The sequence below is a fragment of the Thamnophis elegans genome, chromosome 12 (assembly GCF_009769535.1).
Source record: "Thamnophis elegans isolate rThaEle1 chromosome 12, rThaEle1.pri, whole genome shotgun sequence".
In the NCBI taxonomy this organism is placed as follows: Eukaryota; Metazoa; Chordata; class Lepidosauria; order Squamata; family Colubridae; genus Thamnophis; species Thamnophis elegans.
Window position 1 is genome coordinate 6007994 of NC_045552.1, and position 22885 is coordinate 6030878.

The window sequence follows — 22885 nt, forward strand, 5'->3', positions numbered from 1 at the left end:
CTTGCCTGTAAGCTCACAGTGTAATAGAAGTCATATAATAATTGTTCTACTTATTCATTCCAATAATAAGAATTGTAAGATTCAGGACTACAAACAAATATTGCAATCCTTGGTCCCTGTCCAAAATATTCGTCCCTTTTTCTCTGAAGACGTTGCCTCAGAGTGGTGTTTCTGGGAAAAGCAAACATATTCCTTTTCTGGACCTTAGATGGGACAATATGGATTTCCTCTGCCATGGAATCTGCTGGCGATGGAGCTGTCTATCTTTGCTTGACTCCTCCAATAGTTATTATCTGTATATTATATTGTTTATTGGGCGTGCTGCCGGGGGTCCTTGGAATTGTAATGATATATATAAACAGGTAATAACAAATGAATAAATATTGTGAAGAGAGGAGTGCTTTCCTGGCCTCTCCGTGGCAGTGGTGGTTCAACTCCCAGAAGTATGAAACTGATTAATTTTCTAAATTGGTGAGATTGTGTATTTTCCCCCATCTGCAGATGCCTGGAGTAACTGTAAAAGACGTCAACCAGCAGAGTTTGTACGGGCCCTTGCAGCCTTTCTCAAAAGTAAGTTGTGTGAAAAATTAATTAGCACATACAAATTGGACTTTTGATGTAGTGAGTTGTATTTTCCCAAAAGGTAGCACTCTTTTCTGAGTCTATACGAATCTATAAAGCATTCTTGATTAGCATATTTTAATGGTTTTGACGGAAAATAGACTTAAATAAAACTAAATTTTCTTTGCAAGGAATATTTCAGGAAATAAAGGTGGGTGTTTAAAACTATGATTCCTGTAACTCCAGGCAGAAAATGAATAGGGACTTAAAAGGACCATATTATTTTGGTTGCTTAATAATACGATAATAGTTTGAAGTATATTTCTTCTCACTGGAATCAGCTTTATTAGTGGTTAAAAGTATACTTCCATGCAACTATCATGCCAGAATGGAGTTGGTGTGCAAATGCGAATTTGTGTCCCATTAAGATGCTGTGGGGTTTGCATCTGTTATTACCAAATAAATTAGTTTTTATAAATTTGATTTGCTAAACAAAAACATTGTTAAGGGATTGTGTAGGAATGTGTCCAATATGGAAATTCTTCCTCATAACTCCCAACATGACATATCCTTCCCTTTCCTGCTTCTCAACCACATTGCTACTATCCTAAAATGACATATCTTATCGGTCAAAAATTTATTCAGTTCTTTCCCTCTGCTCAGCGGCTACTGTCAGTTCTCACTCAGCACAGTATAGTCTATTTATCTCCTCCCCTTCCTCCAATCTTCCTGGTTCCTCTCTTCCTTGCTTCTCCTTAATTGCCTTTGCTGATGTTCCTGGCATTTTCTTGCCCTTTCTCTCCCATCAGCACCTTTCCCCAGAAACAGTTCATGTTTCAGACTAGAAGCTGAAATTGAGTCGTTTCATTTATGTTTCTGGACCAAACACACATGGTTTCATTTAGCTGTTCTATGTGTGGAATATTTCATATTTCATGTGTAGAATAGTTCATGCGCAAACTGTTTTGCTCTGCTCTAATATACCGATAACTGCCTTAAGTACTTTCTGGATAATTACATGGGGTACAAATTGCATATATGTTTGTAAATCAATTATTTGAGTGTTTAAATAGCAGTAGATTTATAATTAAACAGGCATTTAAACCAAAGCATCTTCTATTTTTTTTTTAAAAAAATGGGTGTTCCTAGTATGTGCTGTCATTGGTATTTCAGACCACAAGCATTGTTTATAACTGGGGTTTGATTGGTGAGGGTGGGCAGGTGCCACACAAGTTGAGTAATATCAAATTCTCAAAAAATCCCATCTTACACAGGACTATTTTCTTCCAAATACTACTTTGTAGCTTTAGTGGATCTGTGCTTCAGCTATTTTCCCTTTGAATTATTTCATGAATATTTGGATCAATTTAGTTGCCTAAATTTTACGACACTTAGGTTTATAGGTTTATAGGTTTATTTCATTTATATGCCGCCCTATTCCCGGAGGGACTCAGGGCGACTAACAAACCCAGGGGAGGGAGTAATACAAACAAGGGAAAGAAACAACGAACAAATACAGAGAAAATTAAAACCATCAACAGTCACACAATTCGAGCGGGAAGGGAACTCGTCAGCCCCAGGCCTGTCGGAACAGCCAGGTTTTAACGGCCTTACGGAAATCCTGAAGGGAGGTGAGGGTCCGGATCTCCACGGGAGCTCGTTCCTAAGGGCCGGAGCAACCACAGAGAAGGCCCTCCTCCGGGTAGTCGCCAATTGACACTGGTCGGTAGATGGAATTTGGAGGAGGCCTAGTCTGTGGGATCTAATGGTCTTTGGGGTGATTGGTATCTCTCTGCAGTCCTTTAAGGCAGTTCTCTGCAGTCACTTCCCAGGAAAGAGTTGGCTGCTTGAAAGAGTTACACTGTTGTGTTGGTATCCCATTTGCTTTGAACCACCTTTTTGGAAACAACGAGGAAGAAATTCACAGTCCTCATAACTTGAATTGTTTTGCAGGTCAGGTAAACTAAAGGTACCTGAATGGGTGGACACAGTCAAACTAGCCAAGCACAAAGATTGGCTCCATATGATGAAAACTGGTTTTATACCAGAGCTGGTAAGGAATGAAATATTTCAGTGCTATGCTAATTGTAATTTTTCTATAATGCGTTCTTTTGGTAAGAGGGCCAAAATGAATATGTTTTATTCAAATTACCTCTAGGTAGATATTACAACGTGCTTCTTGTTGGGCAATTCTGGGAGTTGAAGTCCACAGGTTATAAAGTTGCCCACTCTGCATTAGTATCTATGGATGAAAATAAGTTCATCCTCCTAAGAAGTTTCAGTGGGAGCGGAAGGACAGAAGAAGAAGAAATGAAAATAGGCAAACGTATTAAACATTCATGGCTTAGTTGATTATCATGCAATAACAGGCCATACTGTAATTCGTTTGGTTTTGACTAAGGTGGTATGCATATTAGGCATTGCAGATTTTAAAGAAGGTTTGGTTCTTTAGCATTTTGCATGGACCTGTGGTAGAGAGTACAAAACTCTGTGAGGGAGATGGTTGTTTTCCAAATTTGATAAATAATACTGTCTGTCTTGTTTTGTATATGTGAAATGCCCTGTGTTTGTGGGTGGCTATAAATAGAATCAAAATAAACCATGATTGTGGTCAAAATCATGGCTTACTACAATTTAATACATCAATTGTCCTATTAAAATGAACCAGTGCTACTCGCATTATTGCCAGGAGAGAGTTGCTGAGGCTATTTGAAGGGTGATGCTCATTTTTGTGTGTTCCAATCTTGATTCCCAGTAACTGCCTGGATGAATTCCTGCAATTCTCTGGCAAAATTTTCAGACGTCGTTTGCCATTCTCTCTAAGCCTGAGAGACAGTGTGACTGGCCAAGGTCACTCAGCAGGTTTTGTGCCTAAGACAGGATTAGAATCGAGATCTCCTGCATTCTAGCCTGGTGCCTTAATCATTATACCAAACTGGCTTTATGGTGTTAGTTTTTATTTGTGTTAAGCAACAACAATGATTTACATACTGTTGCTAGAGTTAAGTCTATAGATGATGGGTTTTGAAGAAAATTTGCTGGACAGAATGCTGCAATTCCTACTTTTCTAACCCAGCCCCTGATATCCTTGGAAGTGTCATTTTTGCCTCTGCCTTCTGGTGACACTGCAGGGTTTTAAAAAGCTCTTTACTTTGAAAGAAGGGTGTGACTTTTGGCACAATAGACAGTCCTCTATATCTGGGTCTCCAACCGTGGCAAATTTAAGACTTGTGGGCTTCAGTTCTGGAAATTGAAGTCCACAAGTCTTAAAGTTGCCAAGGTTAAAGACCCCTGTTCTATGTCACAACTGTCCTGTTTAGACCCTGGTCTGTGGTGTCCTGGGAGACATACAATGAAAAGAACAGAAACCTTTCTCATTTCCCCAGGAAATAACCACCACCAGCACAAGATACACATGAAGTAATGGCTGCAGCTTTACTATAAACTCTATGGTTTGCTAGCAATTGGAGACTTTGCTAATGTTATCAATCAAGAAGATAATTGACTTCTCTGCCCATAATTATAAAGCATTTATATCTTGGGGACCAATCAGAAGCACAGATGCTTTGTTGCCCAGCTCTTCAATATGACGTCTCATTAAAAGCCTCAGTTAATTCTAAAATATCTTTTGTGGCTTGTTTTTCTGTCAGCCCTCTAATCTATTACAAATCGCCGCTTGATGCTTTGGACAATCACCGTCCATGTCGGGTGGGCAGCGCTCCCGGCCAGTATGGAAACCATTTTTTCCAAACAGGCCTCAAACCCTTTTGCATTTGATTTGCCTGCCTATAAAACAGCGGATGCACGCAACCACTTGGCTGTCTACCAACAATCTGTTCCATCTTGGGTTGCCTCCATCTCGCCCTGCCTGCGCAAGATGGCTTTATTCGTGACTTCAGATGGTTGGAGAGCCCTGGAGATGCTCTTCGTGCAGAGCTTGATCTATTATTTCACAGGGAACTAAAAGGCCCTTCTCGCATCTGTTTGCATTCACAGTAAATGACAGCTAACCAGCATTCTTGGCTTCTTCAAATGGGCCTCTGCTGCGGGAAGACTTTTGTAGATGCCCTGCAGTCCGAACCCTGCTTTCCCCCCTTCCGTGGTTGCTGTCAGGGTGGCTGTTCAGCCTGGTTAACTTGCTCTTGTCAACTAGTGAAATGTAAGGGAGGGAAGCAGGTTTCTGACTAGCAGGAATATAGCCTCAGGGTTTCTCCTTTTGTCTGGGCCTGTGGAGTAGCCTCAAAGGAGAAGGCAGGCGCAGAAAAGCTGCCCGACGAAATAACAGCTACTCTGTTTCTGCAGAACTCCATTCCAGGTGAAAGTGGAGGGTTTTAATGCAGTTTGCTTGTTTGTCTCCGAGCGATGTCGTGCTGACACTTCTTCAGTTGGAGGCGGCATTGGGCTGAAAGCAGTTGAAGGCGCTGGGCTTGTTCATTTTAATTACTTTCATTGGGGCCTTTCATTGAAGGAGAGTAATTTACATGGGCATGCAACATCTTGGCGTCAATTGAAAGTTCTTGTCTTTAGCAGTATGAGAAGATGGGCCTGGCTGTTTTGAAGAGGTTGTTTTGGCACGGCGTGGCTCACGTTAATAGATTGCTCAGGGTCATTTTGGGGTTGGGGGTTGGGGAGGAACCCTAAAAAAAAAAAACACTGGCAAACCACTTGAGAACCACCATACTCACAAACAGCCAAGCTTGATTCTTTCATGGCAGGGATCTCCAACTGTGGCAACTTTTAAGACTTGTGGACTTCAACTGCCAGAACTCTGGGAGTTGAGGTCCACAATTCTTAAAGTTGCCAAGGTTGGAGACCCCTGCTTTAAGGAAGAGGTAAGATACTTCCGAGTCCTATGAAAAGTTTGGAAACGGTTCCGTCTCTCTCATGCCGGAAGGTTGCGGTTGAAGTGACCAGTTAGAAGAAGTGTCATAAAATGATGGTTTCTTTTGTTTGCAGCATCCACAGCCCGCCATCTTTATCTTCGGGGTGGTGCTGGAGTCGGATCCATGACCAAGATCTATGGGGGGCGCCAGCGCAACGGTGTGATGCCCAGTCACTTCAGTCGGGGTTCCAAAAGTGTTGCCAGGAGGGTGCTCCAGGCTTTGGAAGGGCTCAAAATGGTGGAGAAGGACCAGGATGGGTGAGTTCCTACCAGATGCAGAGAACGTGGAAGCCTAAGGAAATACACAGGTGTTGTAGCAGGCTCACAAAAGCACAATTGTGGACAACGCATTGGATACCATCTGTGGGAAATCTGTTTACAAGACCATACTGGAAGCTCTGTGTTCAGAGACAATGTGACTTGGAATAGACGGTTATAGAAGTCTTTTGTCTCTGTGGCCTACATGAGAACTTCCAAAGATTGTCCAAACAATATTAGAATATTATGGCCAAGTCCAGCCCTATGACATGAGTATGTTTTCCTGTGTAGTAGACTGTCTTGGATACTGATACTATTGCATTGCCTGTGTGGGTATCTTTGGACAATAGTTTTTATTCAATAGGCTCCATCTTAATGAAGAGGGGAAAGATTGCTGTGGGATTCTATGGTACTTCTGTATTGTTGAATTGTAGCTTCCTATGTTCTTCAATGGCTAGCATTGCTGAAGGTTACAATTAAGCGACATCTACATGTCCCACATTTTCCCCAAGTAGTGTTAAAGACTTGGGAAACTTCCAGAAATTCATACAGGTGATGTGAAAAAAAGTACTCCTTGAAGAATGATTTTAATTTAGGGTTGCATGGAAATGGCGATGTGAAGACAAATAGCATGTTTTGCAAAAAAAAAAAAAACTTCATGCGATAATACATCGGCTTCAAGATCTTCTTAGCGATGTGGGATGCAAGACCACATGTGTTGAATCACATCTTCTCTTTTGAATTGTGAACTTTGCACTGCTACATTGCTTGTAACTGAAATGAGGAATGATCAGTGAGTGTTAGTAGTTTAATTTTAGAAGAGGCTGATCTTTCTCACTGGTTTCTTTCAGGGGTCGCAAGCTTACTCCTCAGGGACAGAGGGACCTGGACAGGATTGCTGGACAGGTAAAATCTAGAATTGCATAGGAGAAATTTGACAAGGGTTGGTTACTGCATCAGACCATTACTGCTAGAACCTTCTTGCCCCTTAATGCAGATTTAGAAGTGGCAACGGCTTTCTTGTGGCATTTCAAATGGCCATCCGAGAAATTTAAACAAGCCATTTTTCTTTTCTCCCTCCTTAAAATCACAAATAGCCTAATCATTCATGACAGTCTGTATAAACGATATCTATTCTTTGCAGAGAATGGACTTGATGGCGCATTCTCATTAACGACAATTATGCATTGTATCGTATATTCTACAAATGACTTCATTATGTAAATAATGTGAATTGTCATGGTGAATACTCTCCAATTTAAGGGGCAGTTCATTAATAAAGCATGCCTCCTGTTAATCTTTTTAAATGAGTTTTTCACTTAGAAGTACTGTTAGGTTAATCAGTTGCGTTCATGGGTAAATTTTAACTTAGGAAATCCTGCATTTAGGCACAGGTGTTGGGAGATTGTTTTTAAAAAGTATGGGGGGAAAATGGACACAACAAGAAAAAACAGCAAAGGGAAAAGCGCAAAAACAACACAACTAGAATTGCATGAAGGCTCCTGATACATGTGCCCACCTGTACATTGTTACACTGCACTGTTAGTAGAGGATGGCCATGTTTCATTGTAATCACCCATACATAAATCTGTTGTCTTAAAGCAACTCATTCATATGTTGCAAGAGACATCAGGCCTTCAGTCCTTTAAATAACAGGCAGTGGGTCTGGTTTAATGAAAGAAGGACTAAGTGGTGGACATGATAGTGTTCCAATGTCTATCAGGCTGTCACAAAGAAGAGAGGGTCAATCTATTCTCCAAAGCACCTGAGGGCAGGACAAGAAGAAGATGGAAAACTAATTAAAGAGAGAAGCAACTTAGAACTGAGGAGAAATTTCCTGACAGTGAGAATAATTAATCAGTGGAACACCTTGCCTCCAGAGGTTGTGAATGCTGCAAACTGGAGGTTTTTAAGAAGTGATTGGACAACCACTTGTCTGAAATGATACAAGGTTTCCTGCTTGAGCAGAGGGTTGGACTAGAAGACCTCCAAGGTCCCTCCCAACTCTGTTCTTACTCTGTTATTGTGATGGTCTAATGTAAACTTGATCATTACATACATGCACCTAATACAGATACATAAAAGTTTCAGATTTTGCATCATGACAAAAATTTGCTTTTAACCCTTGACCTGTTTCTTCCTCTTCCCTTACCGCAACGCTACACTCTTTTGTATATTGCAGGATGGGGTGAAACAGATCCCTGTACTTTTGATTTAGATGAGGCAGGAGAAGAGGAAGAATTCTCGAAATTAACCTTGTTACATTTCTCATTCACCTTGATTAAAGCAGGGACTTCAGCTACTTGACTATTCATCAGGTTTGGGGTATATACATTCTATATACACCAAAGATATATATTCCATCAGATAGGATGACTGGAACTCACAGGAAGTAAAAAAATCAATAACCCTTGAAAGGCAGCAGATTGCCTCCCCCCCCTCCCCCAAGGAAAGATCTTTACTTCCTAAAGAATTGGACAGCCTTGCTTTTAAAGCTTGCAAGCAAAAGCAAAATAGATAATAAATGAGAGTTGGAATCAGCAACTTGCAGGAGTATTTCTGAGCAGCCTTTTTGCTGGGGCCTAAATGAACCCCTGAAGACCCCACTCTATGAAATCTCATTAGGAAGAGCTGCATATTGCATCACTGTTTTGCTCTTAAAACTTGTGCTTGATCATTTACACACACCCCATAAAACTGTCTTTAACAGCCCCATCGCCGTTCAACAAAGTGCTGAGGTGATTGCCCGTTAACCAGCTTTGTGTACTGTACAACGTACTGTTGGCGAGTTATTTCTTAACAAATTATTCCCTTTACGATTGCACGGAGCCTGTCCAACAAAACCAGAATCGAGATCGTGCATCTCTCGCGCTTAACAGGTTTTTCTCACTGCTAACCGTTGAGATGAAATGTGAATCCAGTCAAACATCTTGGCCCTTTCTTGATCACTCCTGAAAATACCTATAGCAGCCCATTAAAATAAAATCTATTGTGCGTTCCTTTAGTGGGCATGGTAAATATGCATTTTCAGGAAAGAAAAGATGCTGATGCGTCATAAGAAAGCTTGCCTTCTCTCTAGTAAGAAGTAGCATAAAATTTCACAAGTGACTCCAAGGTTGACATGAGACCAACATCAAGTAAATAATACTCCAATCGTGGAATTGCCAAGCAAATCAATGGTAAACAGCTCAACCAAAGGACCTTAAGGCCAAACCCATCAACACTGGCAGGGCAGCCACTAGAATTTAACAGATTAACAGAGTTGGAAGGGACCTTGCAGGTCATCTAGCCCAACCCCCTGCCCAAGCAGGAGTCCCTACATCTGCCTCTATGTAGGGAGAGCTCCACCTCTAGGCCACAGCAGCAGGTTCTATATAAACAGAGACCAAACCCCACTCTACTAGCACTGATGATGTTACCTAGTTTGGGTAATGAAACGCCTGCAAGGAAACAACTAAGCTCAGAGAGCACCAAGGACCCCCTTCCAACACAAAGCCGGGATTTAGTTGGTTCAGTCAGGAGCACGATTCAAATTCTTGCTTTGAAATAGGTGTCAGTTCAGTCAAATATGTAACCAGTGTGCATAGTTAGACTCTTTTCCCCCCCTCTCTTGATAAATTGTGTTGGGTGCTTGGTGGGTGATGACTATGAGTTAAGGTGGTGTTAGCCTGTGACAGCACATGTTTTATATTTTCCCAGCAGTAAATTGCCTGAAATGCAGTGTTTGTGACCTTTTTGTCGAACTCTTAATCAAAAGGAAGGAGACAGAAAACCAGATTGGAATTAAAGCATTCATCCTATATAGGTGGATGGTATTTGAATTAAGGTGGTGTTCTTAGCGGTGGAAATGGGCCTTTGAATACTGGGGAGTTGTGCACGTGTTTTTATATTTGTCCATAAATCATTTGAATATGTAAATACATTTAGAATAGCTTTTTTCTCCTCCTTTCCTAGGTGGCAGCTGCGAACAAGAACATTAAAATGGAGTTCAGTTCAATAAAGTTCTTTATTTACTGAAGCTGCGTGTTGTTTTTTTTGTTTTTTTGCGAAAGACTATCATCCCTTACTAGCCCTATCATTTTTTATATAATTAAGGTGTAATTATAAACGGCCTTCCTCTATTCACATATTTGTTTGGCACCACAAGGAAAAGAAACTTCGAATTCAGACTAGATGTTGTTAGCTATGAATCCTCTGTATTTACACAAACAATTGTAGCTTTTTTTATGTGAGCGTTTTAGTGCTCTTTTTAAAATAATTGCCTCCTTGGTAACCTGTGAGCTGAGTACACTTCTGTGCCGCAATCTTTAATTGGTAGATTAACAGATAAATGGTTTGCCAGGCGGTCTTAACTGGAGAGGGCAAAATCTAATTGAAACTCTCTGGCTTAAAAGATTTCTGTTTTTTAAGGGCTACTTTCAGAAAGGCCTGGGAAATAAGCTAGTCTTTCTGCACTCAAAACAAGACAGGTCAATATTTTCTTCCATCTTGCAGATCTAAACATCAATCAGGAATCAGAAGACTTGTTAGTCGAAAACTTGTTATTTCTGAGCAGTTTCTCAAACTCGACTGTTAAGATGCATGGACTTGCAACACCCAGAATTCCCCCTGAATGGGAATGGGGGAATTCTGGGTAGTTGGAATCCACACATCTTAATATTGTCAAGGTTGAAAAACACTGTTTCGGATGGTTCTGTACTTCGTTCTGTTTGGGAAACGGATACCTAAGCATCTTTATTAAATCGTTATCAAATGGCATCTCTCCTCCACCGTGCAGTTCTCATTTTGTTTGCGTAGTCTTTTTGCTTCCGGGGGTAAAAAAACACACTTTTGCCAACAGTTTTTTACATCACCCAGTGTGACAGCTACTTTTAAGTCCTCTGCCTGCCAATTTTATCATTTCTGTCTTTGCTTTTACCTGTCTTTGGTTTGTCAGCTTTATTTTTCCCCCTTCAAAATGGGGGCAGAATGGCGCTAAACGCCATCCGCTTCCCCTTGTCCTCTTAATTTCAGCCCCTCTCTAAATGCAGCACATACGTATATTCTTAACATCAACTTGCCACTGGCTTGGAGAACACAGTGGATAAGAGACTTGGAATTTAAAAAAAAAAAAAATCAATTTCATTTTTCCTCAGTGGGCCTTCCAAAGGAAAATCTCAGCTTTCGGTATCTGTTTTCATATCCTATCTTTACAGAGCAGTTCTGACACTGGCTCTTTCAAAAGAAATGAATTGCCCTCCCTTGGAGACTGCATGAGTGGGGGGGGGGGGGGCTAACCCCAGGGGTTTTCTACCCCCCCAGTTTATGAATGATTTAAGCGATCTGATTCTGGAATCAAAACTGCCTCTTTTCAGCCTTAACTGTGGCTTTAAGGATGGGGCTGAACCCCCCCCTCCCCTCCCCAGTGTTCCCCGTAGCTTGATGCTAATACATTCTTTCAGAATCTCTCTCGGGAGCTCAACATTTTACAAACTCAATTAAGAATTTGTGCCACTCCTGGGGGAGAAAAAAACAGAGATCTCAAGATGCCCTGCAGTCGAGATGAGGACATAACAGAGAAATTGGGTCATATACACAAAAGCTTGCTCAACAACCGTTTTAGTGACCGCTTGAAGTTAACACAACAATTTGTAAGGAAAACTACAGGGGACTCGAGTCTTTCGGTGATCAAAACCACAACGTCTTGTAAATCGAAAAAGGCAAGCGGATTTTATCGCTGGTTTTGTATACATCATCTCGACCTAACCATTTCCTTAGGGACTTTTCAAAGCCACAATGGCGCTGTAAAAAGTGACTCGCGACCGGTTTTCACACAACCATTTGCAGCATCCCCATGGCCAATGAACAAAATGTAGGTGCTTGGCAACTGGCATGTACTTATGACGATTGAAGGGTCCTGAGGTTACGCGGCCACCATTTGTAACTTTCCCGGCTGACTTCTGACAAGCAAAGTCAATGAGGGAAGCTGGATTTGCACATAGCAATAGCAGTTAGACTTATATAGCGCTTCATAGGGCTTTCAGCCCTCTCTAAGCGGTTTACAGAGTCAGCATATTGCCCCCAACAACAATCCGGTCCTCATTTACCCACCTCGGAAGGATGGAAGGCTGAGTCAACCCTGAGCAGGTGAGATTTGAACAGCCGAACTGCAGAACTGCAGTCAGCTGAAGTAGCCTGCAGTGCTGCATTTAACCACTGCACCACCTTGGCTCCTGCACATGGAACACTTCCCCACCAAAGGTGGTTCCTATTTTTCTACTTGCATTTTTTTTAACATACTTTCGAACGGCTAGGTTGGCGGAAGCTGGGACAAGTAACGGGAGCTCACTCTGTTATGCGGCACTAGGGATTCGAACCGCCGAACTGCCGACCTTTCTGATCGACAAGCTAAGCGTCTTAGCCGCTGAGCTACCATGCCCCTAGCCAATGTTTGGTAGACTTGGCCTATTAGATATTCCTTTCCTTGAACTCGATGGGAAAGGAGAGGATATTTCTTACCGACTTGGCATTCTTCTGACTTCCTACAGAGAACAAAGTGTGTGCATCCGTGCTTACTTGACTCTACAAGTTGGTGGTCATAACTTCAACCATAATAGTAGCAGGTGGGTAACCTGTATCTCTTAGCATTGCTGATTTTGAAAAAGCTAAGGAGGGTCAGCTGTGGTTCGTAGTTGCGTGGGTTTCCCCCCCTTGCCCCTCACCATTTTGAATTACATTTTTTTTAAAAAAAAAAAACCTCAATTGATCCGAGCAATGTTTTACAACCTTAGCAACTTGAAGATAATTGAATTTCTAGGGGTGAAGATACTTTCACATTCCTTCAAAGTTGCTAAGGTATTGAAACATTGGATGAGAAGGATGAGTTAAGCATCTTCCAGATGATTGGGATACACTTGTGTATAAAATATTGAAGAGGGACTGCTGGCATGTTTAGGAGAACACGTGAGGCATGGCATGAGGATCTCAGTTAATGGCAGAGCTCATGAGCCACCATAATTATAACTGTTTAGTAATGAATGCCACTGTTTCCAGTCATTTTAGGTCACAGGGTAAACATTCCTCGGATTTGGGGGGAAAACATTGGAGGAGAAACTGTATCTACTAAGTAATTACACACAGCTAGTAGGTTAACTCCCCATTTAACATTTACAAAGTACAATTTAGGAATAACCCCTGGAGGTCCTATGAGACTACAATAGGCTTTCCTTGTGACATCTGGTCTTGGCTTTCGAACCTTTGTCGATTAGAATAGGATTGTGAACTACAGCAATTAGGTGCTTGCAAGGCAAAAACATTTTAATAAGGTTGGGGTAAGGTTATTTACCAACATGGCACATCTAGGAATTACATGTATGGAATTAGAAAATAGCTGAGCATAATTCCACATTAATGGGATTTTTTTAAATAGAGAATCTGAGTTCCAGATATGGGAATATAGGCTGCAGAGACGTTTTTGTATTGACGACCTTGCTCTTTAACATCTCTTATCCTTTGAAAGCCAAAACAATTTTGGGGGAAACAAAAGCAAAGAGCCTCAGACTTCCACATTGTCCCTCGGTGGAATAACTCTCGGTCCGGTTTTGGGTGGTGAGAGAAGTCAGGGAAAAAGAAAATCAGGTTCAGAAATGGGCTGGATCCTGACAGACACTGAAGTGTGGGGGAGGAGATTCCCAAATTCTACAAATTCCTGCGGATGAATTCCTGGACACGCAGAGTATTAATGGCCCCTCCTGACACCTGTACGGCGTCCACAGCAAATGTTTTTTCTTGATGCCCTAGGAGAGAAACATCTGAATTTAGGGAAAATTCAGGGCAGTTAGATGGAGCTGAGCCTTTACTGACCGATTGCCCTTCCTGACACCTACACAGAGTCCACAGCAAATGTATTTTCTTTTTGCCCTAGAAGAGAAACGTCTGCTGCCACCTAGGATTGAACTCTCAACCTTCTGAGTGGGAGGGGGAGCATCTTCAACACTAGGCCACCATGCCGCTAGAGCAGAGCCACGATTAAAGAGTGGGGAAAAATTCCCACTGTTGGGTTCTGCAACTTTCCTGATTCGGTTCGGCTCCTACTTTTTGGCTAAAAAGGATTCCCTTGTTTGTCTTCAAGGACGCCACTAAAACTTTTTCGGGCGAACTGCAGCTGACAAGCGGGGCAGAAGGAAGCCCGAAACGGCAGGAAATTTGCGTGTATAAGAGCCTGCGGCTTTGCAGCGAAACCGATTTTAGCAAAGCGTCGGGAAGAGAAGGAAGGAAATTAGCTCCTTGTTATTAGGAGGTGTTTTGTCATTTGTTTCCGTCAAAGACCGCTGAAGATACGCTCCCAATCTTGACATAGCTAATGAGGAGAGCTCCGGCCTAAGCCAGGGCTTAGGCACCTCCTGGCTTAAAGAGTTCTACGTGAAAAGCACTTTGGGCTCCATGAAAAATTGGCTCTCAGAAGCCTGGACAAGACCTGCTTGTTAAACACTGAGCGGGATCTCTCGGCAAGCCAGTGTGAAGGCGTTTGTGCACGGGAGTGAGGGGAAATCGTGTGGAACGGGTCCTTTTTCTTTTTCTTTTTTTAATATGCTGCAGCCTCTCCTCAGCCGCCTTTGGAGAGAGAAGCCCTTCTGGAAATAATTAGAGCTGCTAAGAATGGTTAATTCAATATACCTAACGGCGGGGGGGCCCGATAGGCCTTCCCCCTCCCCAACTGGTGCTCCTTTGCAAGCCATAAAGAGGCATGGAAATGGGGAGATTTACAGCCTTCAGCATGGAGGAGCATTGCAAATGCTTTTAAAAATGGCGCCTTCCCAAGCCATGCCTTGCGAATACAGTTGCGGGGAATCTGGAAAGGGATGCAGCAGCTGTTGTTTACCACTGCACGGCTTGTGAGAGGAAGGGGGGGGGGGACGACACACACGACTGTTGTGGGTGAGATTTATGTGGGGAGGCAAAACAGTTCTGCAGGGGCTTCGGGGTGCTGCCTTTTGTGATACCCTATAACTCTGGGGTGGGCCCTGCGCTGACAAGGTGGCCGTCCCTTTGCCCCCCATTTAAATCACACCTGGGCATTTTATGGGCCTTCTGGCCCTTTGGCTCTTCCTGTCCACATCACGTGAGATCCGTCAGAAACTAGAAATCAAATGTTAATACAGGTAGTCCTCAACGTACGACAGTTCATTAGTGACCTAAGTTACAACAGCAGTGACTTATAAACTGTTTTTCACACTTACGACCACTATAGTCAGGACCGATTTAGATGAAAAGAGGCCCTAGGCTATTCCACTTATGAGGCCCTTTCACCTCCCATTTTAAGTTTGTAAATTACATGAGAGACAATAAAATACATCATTACTGTGATATATATCAATATATATCAATATAGGTAGCTGGCCTCCCGACGGAGGGTGGCTCTGCTCTGCGGCAAAGGCAGCGAGGCCAGCTGCCTCCCAGGCTGCACTCAGCTGCCCGGCTTGGCCCCCTCGCCCTCACCTGCCTGGCCGCTGGTGGGCTCCGCGTCGACGGGGCGGCTACTGGGAGCGGCCGCGCGGTCTCGCCCGACCGCCAGTGTCGGGAACATGGGCGGGCTCCCCAACTGCCATGTCGCTGGAACGATCTTAACCAATACATTTTATGTTTGTTTATTAGTCATATGCGTAGAATTTCTCCTTATTTTCGGTTCAGTGTTTTAGTGTTCACTGTTTTTAGAATAGTGTAATTTTAATTTTGCTAACAATTTGAATGTAGGCCCCTCTTGATCTTGAGGCCCTAGGGTGAAGTCTAGTTAGCCTATAGGAAAATCTGGCCCTGACTATAGTATCCCCCAGGGTCAGATGATCAAAATTCAGATATTTGGCAACTGACTCCTATTTATGACGGTTGCGGTGTTTCCGTGGTTGCGTGATCCCCTTTTTGCGACGGTCTGGCAAGCAAAGTCAAGGGGGAAGCCCAGATTCATTTCACGACCACGTTATTAACGTAACAACTGCTGTGATTCACTTTACAACTGTGGCAAGGAAGATGGTAAAATGGAGGAGGAGGAGGGTGGACTTAGCAAATGTCTCACTTAGCAAGAGAAATGTTGGGCTGAATTTTGGTCGTAAGCCGAGGACTACCTGTAAGTGTACACCACACATGCAATACATCTGCATTGCTTTTAATTTGCAAGTGACTGCTCTCTTTTCCCCCCCCCCAATTCACATACTATATGTGCCTGGATGAATGCCATGAACCTTTGCAGCCCTCCAGGTTTCACCCTCTACAACTGTGCCAGTTTTTGATGTGGCCCCTTGGGAAAATTAATTGCCCACCCCTGATTTAAATAATTAGAGCTGGAAAGAAGAAACGAGGGAACAGGGATAAATCTTTGTCAACAAGGCAGGATCATGATTCATTCCATAGTTGTAGCCATCATCAACACAGGGCATGATTGAGTAAATGGCTCCGATGATGTTTTGAGCATCATTACGGTTTCCTAGGGATTAGTCTGGCTTAAATACCAAGGTGGGAAGGATGCAGGAGAGATTTCAAATGAGCAGATCTTCTTGCCAATGGAGCTCGGGCAAAAACCGGAGATGCTTCCTGCATTTGGAATTGGGGAAACGCTCACTTCCCGGTTTTAAAATATCACCGGGTTGAAAAGTTTGGCTCCTCGTGATTAGGAACTCACTGCTCAGCCAAAAGAAGAGATGAAGACACGAATGTTCCTCCGCTCGAAAAAAGACATGGGTTTTTAATTGGACTTTCAAATTGTCATGTTCAAGGCCCAAATGCGTGCCTGCTTGAACCTACGGGCTTCTGATTTCCGATGGCGCTGAAATTTAATAAGAGTGAGCATGACATGTGTAAGAGTTGGTACAAGCTGGCTTGTGAAGGCATCGTTGGTTTTCAAGACAATTCCCTCTGCAGAGATTGAAGACTGTGCGGCTTGATGAGATCCACCAGATGGCACTCAAGTGAATCTTTTCGGATCTGCTTACCCCAAAAAGGATATTTTAACCCCCCCCGGGGTTTAGGCAGAGGTAGGTTCCTACCAGTTCGCACCTATTCGGTAGAACCGGTTCATCAAATCTATTGATGAGATTCCACCAGTGGACCCGGAAAGCAGGCCACACCTACAGAAGAGGTTGCAAATTTTTTGAAACCTACCACTGGTCCTTGGATATGATTATTCTACACTATCATACTCATATTTATAAAACTCAGTGCCTCTGTGAAAGGTAGGGATGGCTACTGCGTTTGTGGTGCAATCAGAACATTGCGTGTGTTGAAGTTGTTTTAACGCAAACCAAAGATGCCTTTTAAAAAACAAGTTTACATCCTATTCTTATGCATGCCAGTGCTGTGTGTGAGGGAATTTAAGATGGTTCTGACAAGTGTCGTCGGCATCTTCATATCCGGTCACATGGGTAGCAAGCCACTCCCATCCGGTCACATGGGCAGAAAGCCACACCCACAAAGGCGGCCACACCCACAGAGTAGGTTCGAACAATTTTGAAACCCCCCCCCCCCACTGGGGTTTAGGGCACTTCTCCCGGCTGTGTGGGGTATTTCTGTCCCCACAACGTCTGAGGCTTGGTATCTAGCGATGAGAAAGAACCTCCATCAAGAAGGAGATTTGGCTGAGAGCAAGGCTTTAGGAAGATGTCACTCCTTGGAAGTCATCATCTGAATAAAAATTATCCCGGAATTTTCGTCGCCTGAGTTTAGGAGTGGTGGGGGAGCAGTGGTGGGATTCAGCTGGTTTGCACCTATTCGGAGAACCGGTTGTTGGAAGAAATCTCCTTTTGTTTTTTTCTACTTTCCAGGGCTAATCCTATAAGGAAGGCAGGAAGGAAACATTCTGGTGTTATTTCTAGCCTAATCTTTATTGCCCTGCTTACAGAAACTACCTCTCCGGTTAACCCTTATTACATTGTCACAGCTAAGGCGAAGCGCCCATCAACGCGAGTGATGTTGAGTTGGCCATGCCCACCCAGTCACATGACCACCAAGCCCCACCTACCCTGCTGGTCATTAGGGCAGAGAACCGGTTGTTAAATTATTTGAATCCCACCACTGTGGGGGAGACTCTGAAAATTGACATTTAGTTGGGCTGAACTCAGCTAGGGAGAAACAGCCATGAATGATGGAGATTTGAGGGATGTTCAGGCAGATGAATTCACCTTGGTTGTAAAATGGGGCGAAGCTCCCTTAATGACCGTCTTGCTTGCCAAAGGTAATTTTGGGTTCAGTTTTGATCATGTTGTTGTTAGTTGCAAAGTCGTGTCCGACCCATCGCGGCCCCATGGACAATGTTCCTCCAGGCCTTCTTGTCCTCCGCCATCTCCCAGAGTCCATTGAAGCTCACGGCGACTGCTTCAGTGACTCCATCCAGCCACCTCATTCTCTGCCGTCCCCTTCTTCTTTTGCACTCCATCATTCCCAGCATGAAGCTCTTCTCCAGGGAGTCCTTCTTCCTTCTCATTCGGTGGCCAAAGCATTTGAGTTTCCTCTTCAGGATCTGGCCTTCTCAAGAGCAGTCAGGGTTGATCTCCTCTAGGACTGACCGGTTGGATTGCCTTGCAGTCCAAGGGACTCGCAGGAGCCTTCTCCAGCATCATAGTCAAAATAAAATTAATGAAATAAAATTTATAAATGAAATAAAACTTAGTTGCTTTAGTCCACCTGGCTGCTGTATTTGGCATGGACAATGGGACCTGTCCTTGGCCCACAAAATTTCTTCAGCCAGTTCATTCACATTTATGAACTAATTGTAATCTTTACTATATCCCCAGGAGATAATCTGTAATATTATCTCTTCTATGGTAGAGACACTCATTTGTATTAATATATGCATGCTTTGTTTAATTATTCTTGAGAGGGGTTTTTTTTTTGCCATGGTAGTTAGACCTCATTTTTGAATATGTATAATTTATTCAAAGACTGCTGTATGAATTTCTGTTTTCAATTGATCGCTTAGAGGATTCCCCCGGGGATGGAGCCAAAATGATATTCATAGTTAATAAATATTAATTAATACATTTAATATTAAATAATAATATTATTAGTTGGTATTTTTGGAGAACTAGTTTCTCCTCCTTCTGGAGGGGGTTGCCTTTCCCCTTCCATTTGCTATGTACATTTTAAGAATTATTTATTAACTGGGATTCTTCAGCAACTTTGAAAACTAAATACACTTCTCTGTTGAGAACGGGTGATGTTTGTGTTGAAGTGCGTCATCAGTCGCACAGCCGACAGAACGATATTTCGCTTCTCTTTTTCCTTTTGTTTAGCGATTTCTCCTTAAAGATACCTTTGTTAATAATGGTGACATTTTCCTCTATTTTTTTTCTCAGTGGAGTGAGGGAACATGTCAGGCTAATTTTTTCAAAAGCATTTTTCTATTCATTGCCGCCCATCCATGAATATACAGTCTGATATCCTGAATGTACAGTCTTTAAATCTGGAAAATAATGGGGGGGATAATAATGGCGCGTCTCACAAGGACTTTTGTAGATTTGAAACCCTGAAATTAGGTCTTGTAAGAGCTGTGATAGTCACGGTCGTATTTTTAAGAGGAGAGGGGAAAACCCCATCGCTGGATACTGCTTAAGGGTTTTAGATGCTTCGAACTGCCTCAATATTATGCATTTAATGCAGTCCCTGTCGTAGAATATTTTAAAATGTATGTCCATAACTTGGGGAAAGACTTGGGTTTTGAGAGAAGCCCTTTCTTCTTGTTGGCTGCTGGAGTGTCATTTTAAAGATGCACATGCCGTATTTTTCGGAGTGTAGGACGCACCAAGATTTTGAAGAGGAAAAATTTTAAAAAAAGTTTTTACACTCTGTAGACCCAAAAACGGCCGTTTTTTGCAAAAACAGGCCTGTTTTTTTCCCCAGAAAAAAGGATGAATAGCCTTTAGGAGGCTTGTGGAGTGATCCTGGGGGTGGGGGTGGGGGCAAAAATGAGCAAAAAAATGATCAATTTTTGACAAAAATGGGCCCGTTTTTTGTAAAAAAAAGAAAAAGTGCATGCATAGCCTTTAGGGGCTTATAGAGTGCTCCTGGGGGCTGGGGGAGCAAAATTGAGCCAAAAACGGCCTATTCTTCGCTCATTTCTGCCTTCCCCAGCCCGCAGGAGCTGTCTGAAACCCTCCTAAAGGCTATGCATGGCCATTTTGGTGAAGGGGCGGGGCTTCAGGAAACAAAAAATGCTGTATTCAGTGTATAAGACGCACCCAGATTTTCAGCCTCTTTTTTTGAGGGAAAATGGTGCATCTTATATTCTGAAAAATATGGTAATTTACAAAAGCCGCAAAAGTGATCTGGAGACGTTTTAGATCAGTTTCATTTGGAGATCACTCAAAATGCAAGATTTCACTCTCAGACGACCCTGTTTCCCTGAATATAAGGCCCAACTGGAAAATAAAACCTAGCATGATTTTTCAGGGTGTTCATAATATAAGCCCTACCTCCAAAATAAGACCCAATTAAGATCGCCAACCAGACAAATACATTTAACACTTTTTGTAAGTAAGTAAATCTTTATTACAGTGAAAGACCAGCAATACACATTATGTTAAAAAATACTGACATTAAGATATAATTAAAAAGTATTGACGTTAAAAATGGAAAATAACATACATGTTCTCAGATTGTTCGGGTCACTCCCTGGTTTACCTGGGTGCAACGCTGTTAAGTATAGGAGTAAATACAATGGTCCAAAGATTTTTAGAGATATGTCCAGATAATTGGTATTAGATGACAACTATACTTCTGTAGCCAATTTTTTTCTTATGGACATTGCAGCCGCACAGAACTTTGCCCCTGCATACGTGGTAACCGGGTTAGTGTCCTGGAGGAGAAAGCCTAGATAAAAATGGTCTGCCCTCCCTGGCAATTTATCTAATAAGGGGAGAATATGTGCAGACCTACAAGCTCTGTATAGCTCGCAGTGTAATAGAACACGTGAATTATCTTCCACTTCTCCTTTACCACATATACAAACGTGTTCTGCTATAGGTGTTCTCGTATACCTGCCCTGGAGGAGTGCTGAAGGAACATTTAATACTGTATTTCCAGAAAGCAAGACCTAATGAGAGAATATGCCCCAATGCGTCTTTGGGAGCAAAAAAATATATAAGACCCGGTCTTATTTTGGGGAAAACATGGTAGTCTTCAACAACAGGGCCAAGCAGGAATCAAAGATAACTCTGCAACAAGCCATGATTAGATCTCGGTTGTTCAAGAGTGCAGGGCACAAGCAAGCAGTCTTCTGTTCCAGGAAAGTGGATGCTGGTTAAATATTAGGAATAAAACTTCAAATACAAGTCCTTGGTTTGCAACAGTTCACAGGGACTGTTTGAAGCTATGGCACTGAAAAATGGAGGTTGAGAAAACACTTGATGTAAACTAGGAGTCCTCCCCACATCCTGTGACAATGAAAGGACAGGTGCATTTTAAAGAACTCTGGGAGTTGAAGTCCACACATCTTAAAGTCATTCAGGTTGAGAAACATGGCGATACTGAACTTTAAATAGGCTCAGGGAGGGCCCTTGCAATAATGGAAGGTTCTAGAAAATTTGTCATCATAGTATCAAGTGTCTGACAGAGCAGGGGTGGGTTGCTGACGGGATTACTGCCGGTTTAGTGCATATGCGCCTGAAGCACGCTCTGCGTTTGCCCATGAATAGGTCTGTGCATACGCAGAAGATTAAAATCGCTACCGGTTCGGTGACCCAGGCCCAATTTTCACAACCGGTTCGCCTGAACCCGTGCAAACTGGTAGCAACCCACTAGGAGTGGGCTCCAGCAGGCACTACTGCTGGTTCTCTTGTGGGCGCCCTGGGCAGGCATGCTTGATGCACGCTGTGTGCGCATACACAATGCAATAAAAAAAATGTTAAGCACATGCGCAGAACTGAAAAACAAGACGGCAGCGCCTATGGTGCTGCCCAGAGAACCGGTTCGGGGGTGTGGCAGGCCTGGGTCGCCGCCTGTTCCAGTGACGCAGGCTGCCAAACCACATTTAGTTTGGCTGAACGGGTCCGAACCGGTAGGAACCCATTACTGCAACCCACCTGTGTGACAGAGGACTGGGCTTCTCTGGTTTGACTTTAGTGCAGAATAGACAGAGACCCTAACCCTAATTCTTTTAGCCCGGGGGGGGGGGGGGGCGCTGAAGGGGGGGGTTCCTGGCTTGACTTCTACATTTTGTATTTTCAGTTTTGCATTTTTGCAGACGGATGTCTGGGGTCGTTTGCCTTTTGCACCCCGTTGTGGGGTCTGATTGGTTCTTCCGCCTGCCTGTTGTGTGCGGATTGGTGGAAATTGGGAATTCCAATTCATGGCAGAGCGCGCGACGCAGGGAAAAAAAATAATAACAAAGGGAACTGTCCCCGCACACACACACACACAACGCAAGGAACTAATATCTTCACGCTCTTAGTTTACATCTGTTTTTATTTGTTTGGCTGGCACGAGCGCACTCTCCATGCTGCTCGGGGTGGATTAATGATCTTGTAAGCACACAGACTGTTCAGTTCTTACAACTGGCGCGGTTAAAGAGTGCTAAAATAAATGCCAACCCTTCCCACCCACTTCCTGAATTTACGCTTTATGCCTGCATGGTAATCCTCCGAGATGCTTCGGAATTGAATTATTCTAGCCTAAACTGTGTAGGCGGTGTGTCCTGCCCAACCCCTCTTCGCCGCCATGTTCAGTAGAAGACAAGACGGGGTGGCCATCTCTTCTTGGAACAGCTGCTGAAATGCACAAAATGAGGAAAATATTAAAATACAGGTAGTCCACCAACTTACAATTGAGCCCAAATTTTCCATGGCTAACCAAGAGCCGAGGTGGCACAGTGGTTAGGGTGCAGTACTGCAGGCCACTTCAGCTGACTGCTATCTGCAGTTCGGCGGTTCTAATCTCACCGGCTCAAGGTTGACTCAGCCTTCCATCCTTCCGTGGTGGGTGAAATGAGAACCCAGACTGTGGGGGCGATATGCTGACTCTGTAAACCGCTTAGAGAGGGCTGAAAGCCCTATGAAGCGGTATATAAGTCTAACTGCTATTGCTATTGCTAAGAAGCGGTTAGGGAATGTTGTCTCTTTTTATCACCTCTCTTGCCACGGTTGTTAAGCGAATCACTGCAGTTCTTTAGGGACACGTTTCTTAAGTGAATCTGGCTTCCCCATTGATGTTGCTTGTCAGGGC

The 22885-nt window shown here is 43.2% G+C and overlaps 1 protein-coding gene across 1 annotated transcript; it reads left to right on the plus strand.

Annotated features, from left to right (window-relative positions):
• The first annotated feature begins 501 nt into the window (after positions 1-501).
• Positions 502-9718, plus strand: LOC116515569 (40S ribosomal protein S19-like). The gene is given in 7 exon segments (XM_032227688.1): positions 502-532; positions 535-574; positions 2515-2570; positions 2573-2614; positions 5518-5701; positions 6553-6607; positions 9656-9718. Coding segments are annotated over 7 exon segments (471 nt in total).
• The last annotated feature ends 13167 nt before the right edge of the window (positions 9719-22885 follow it).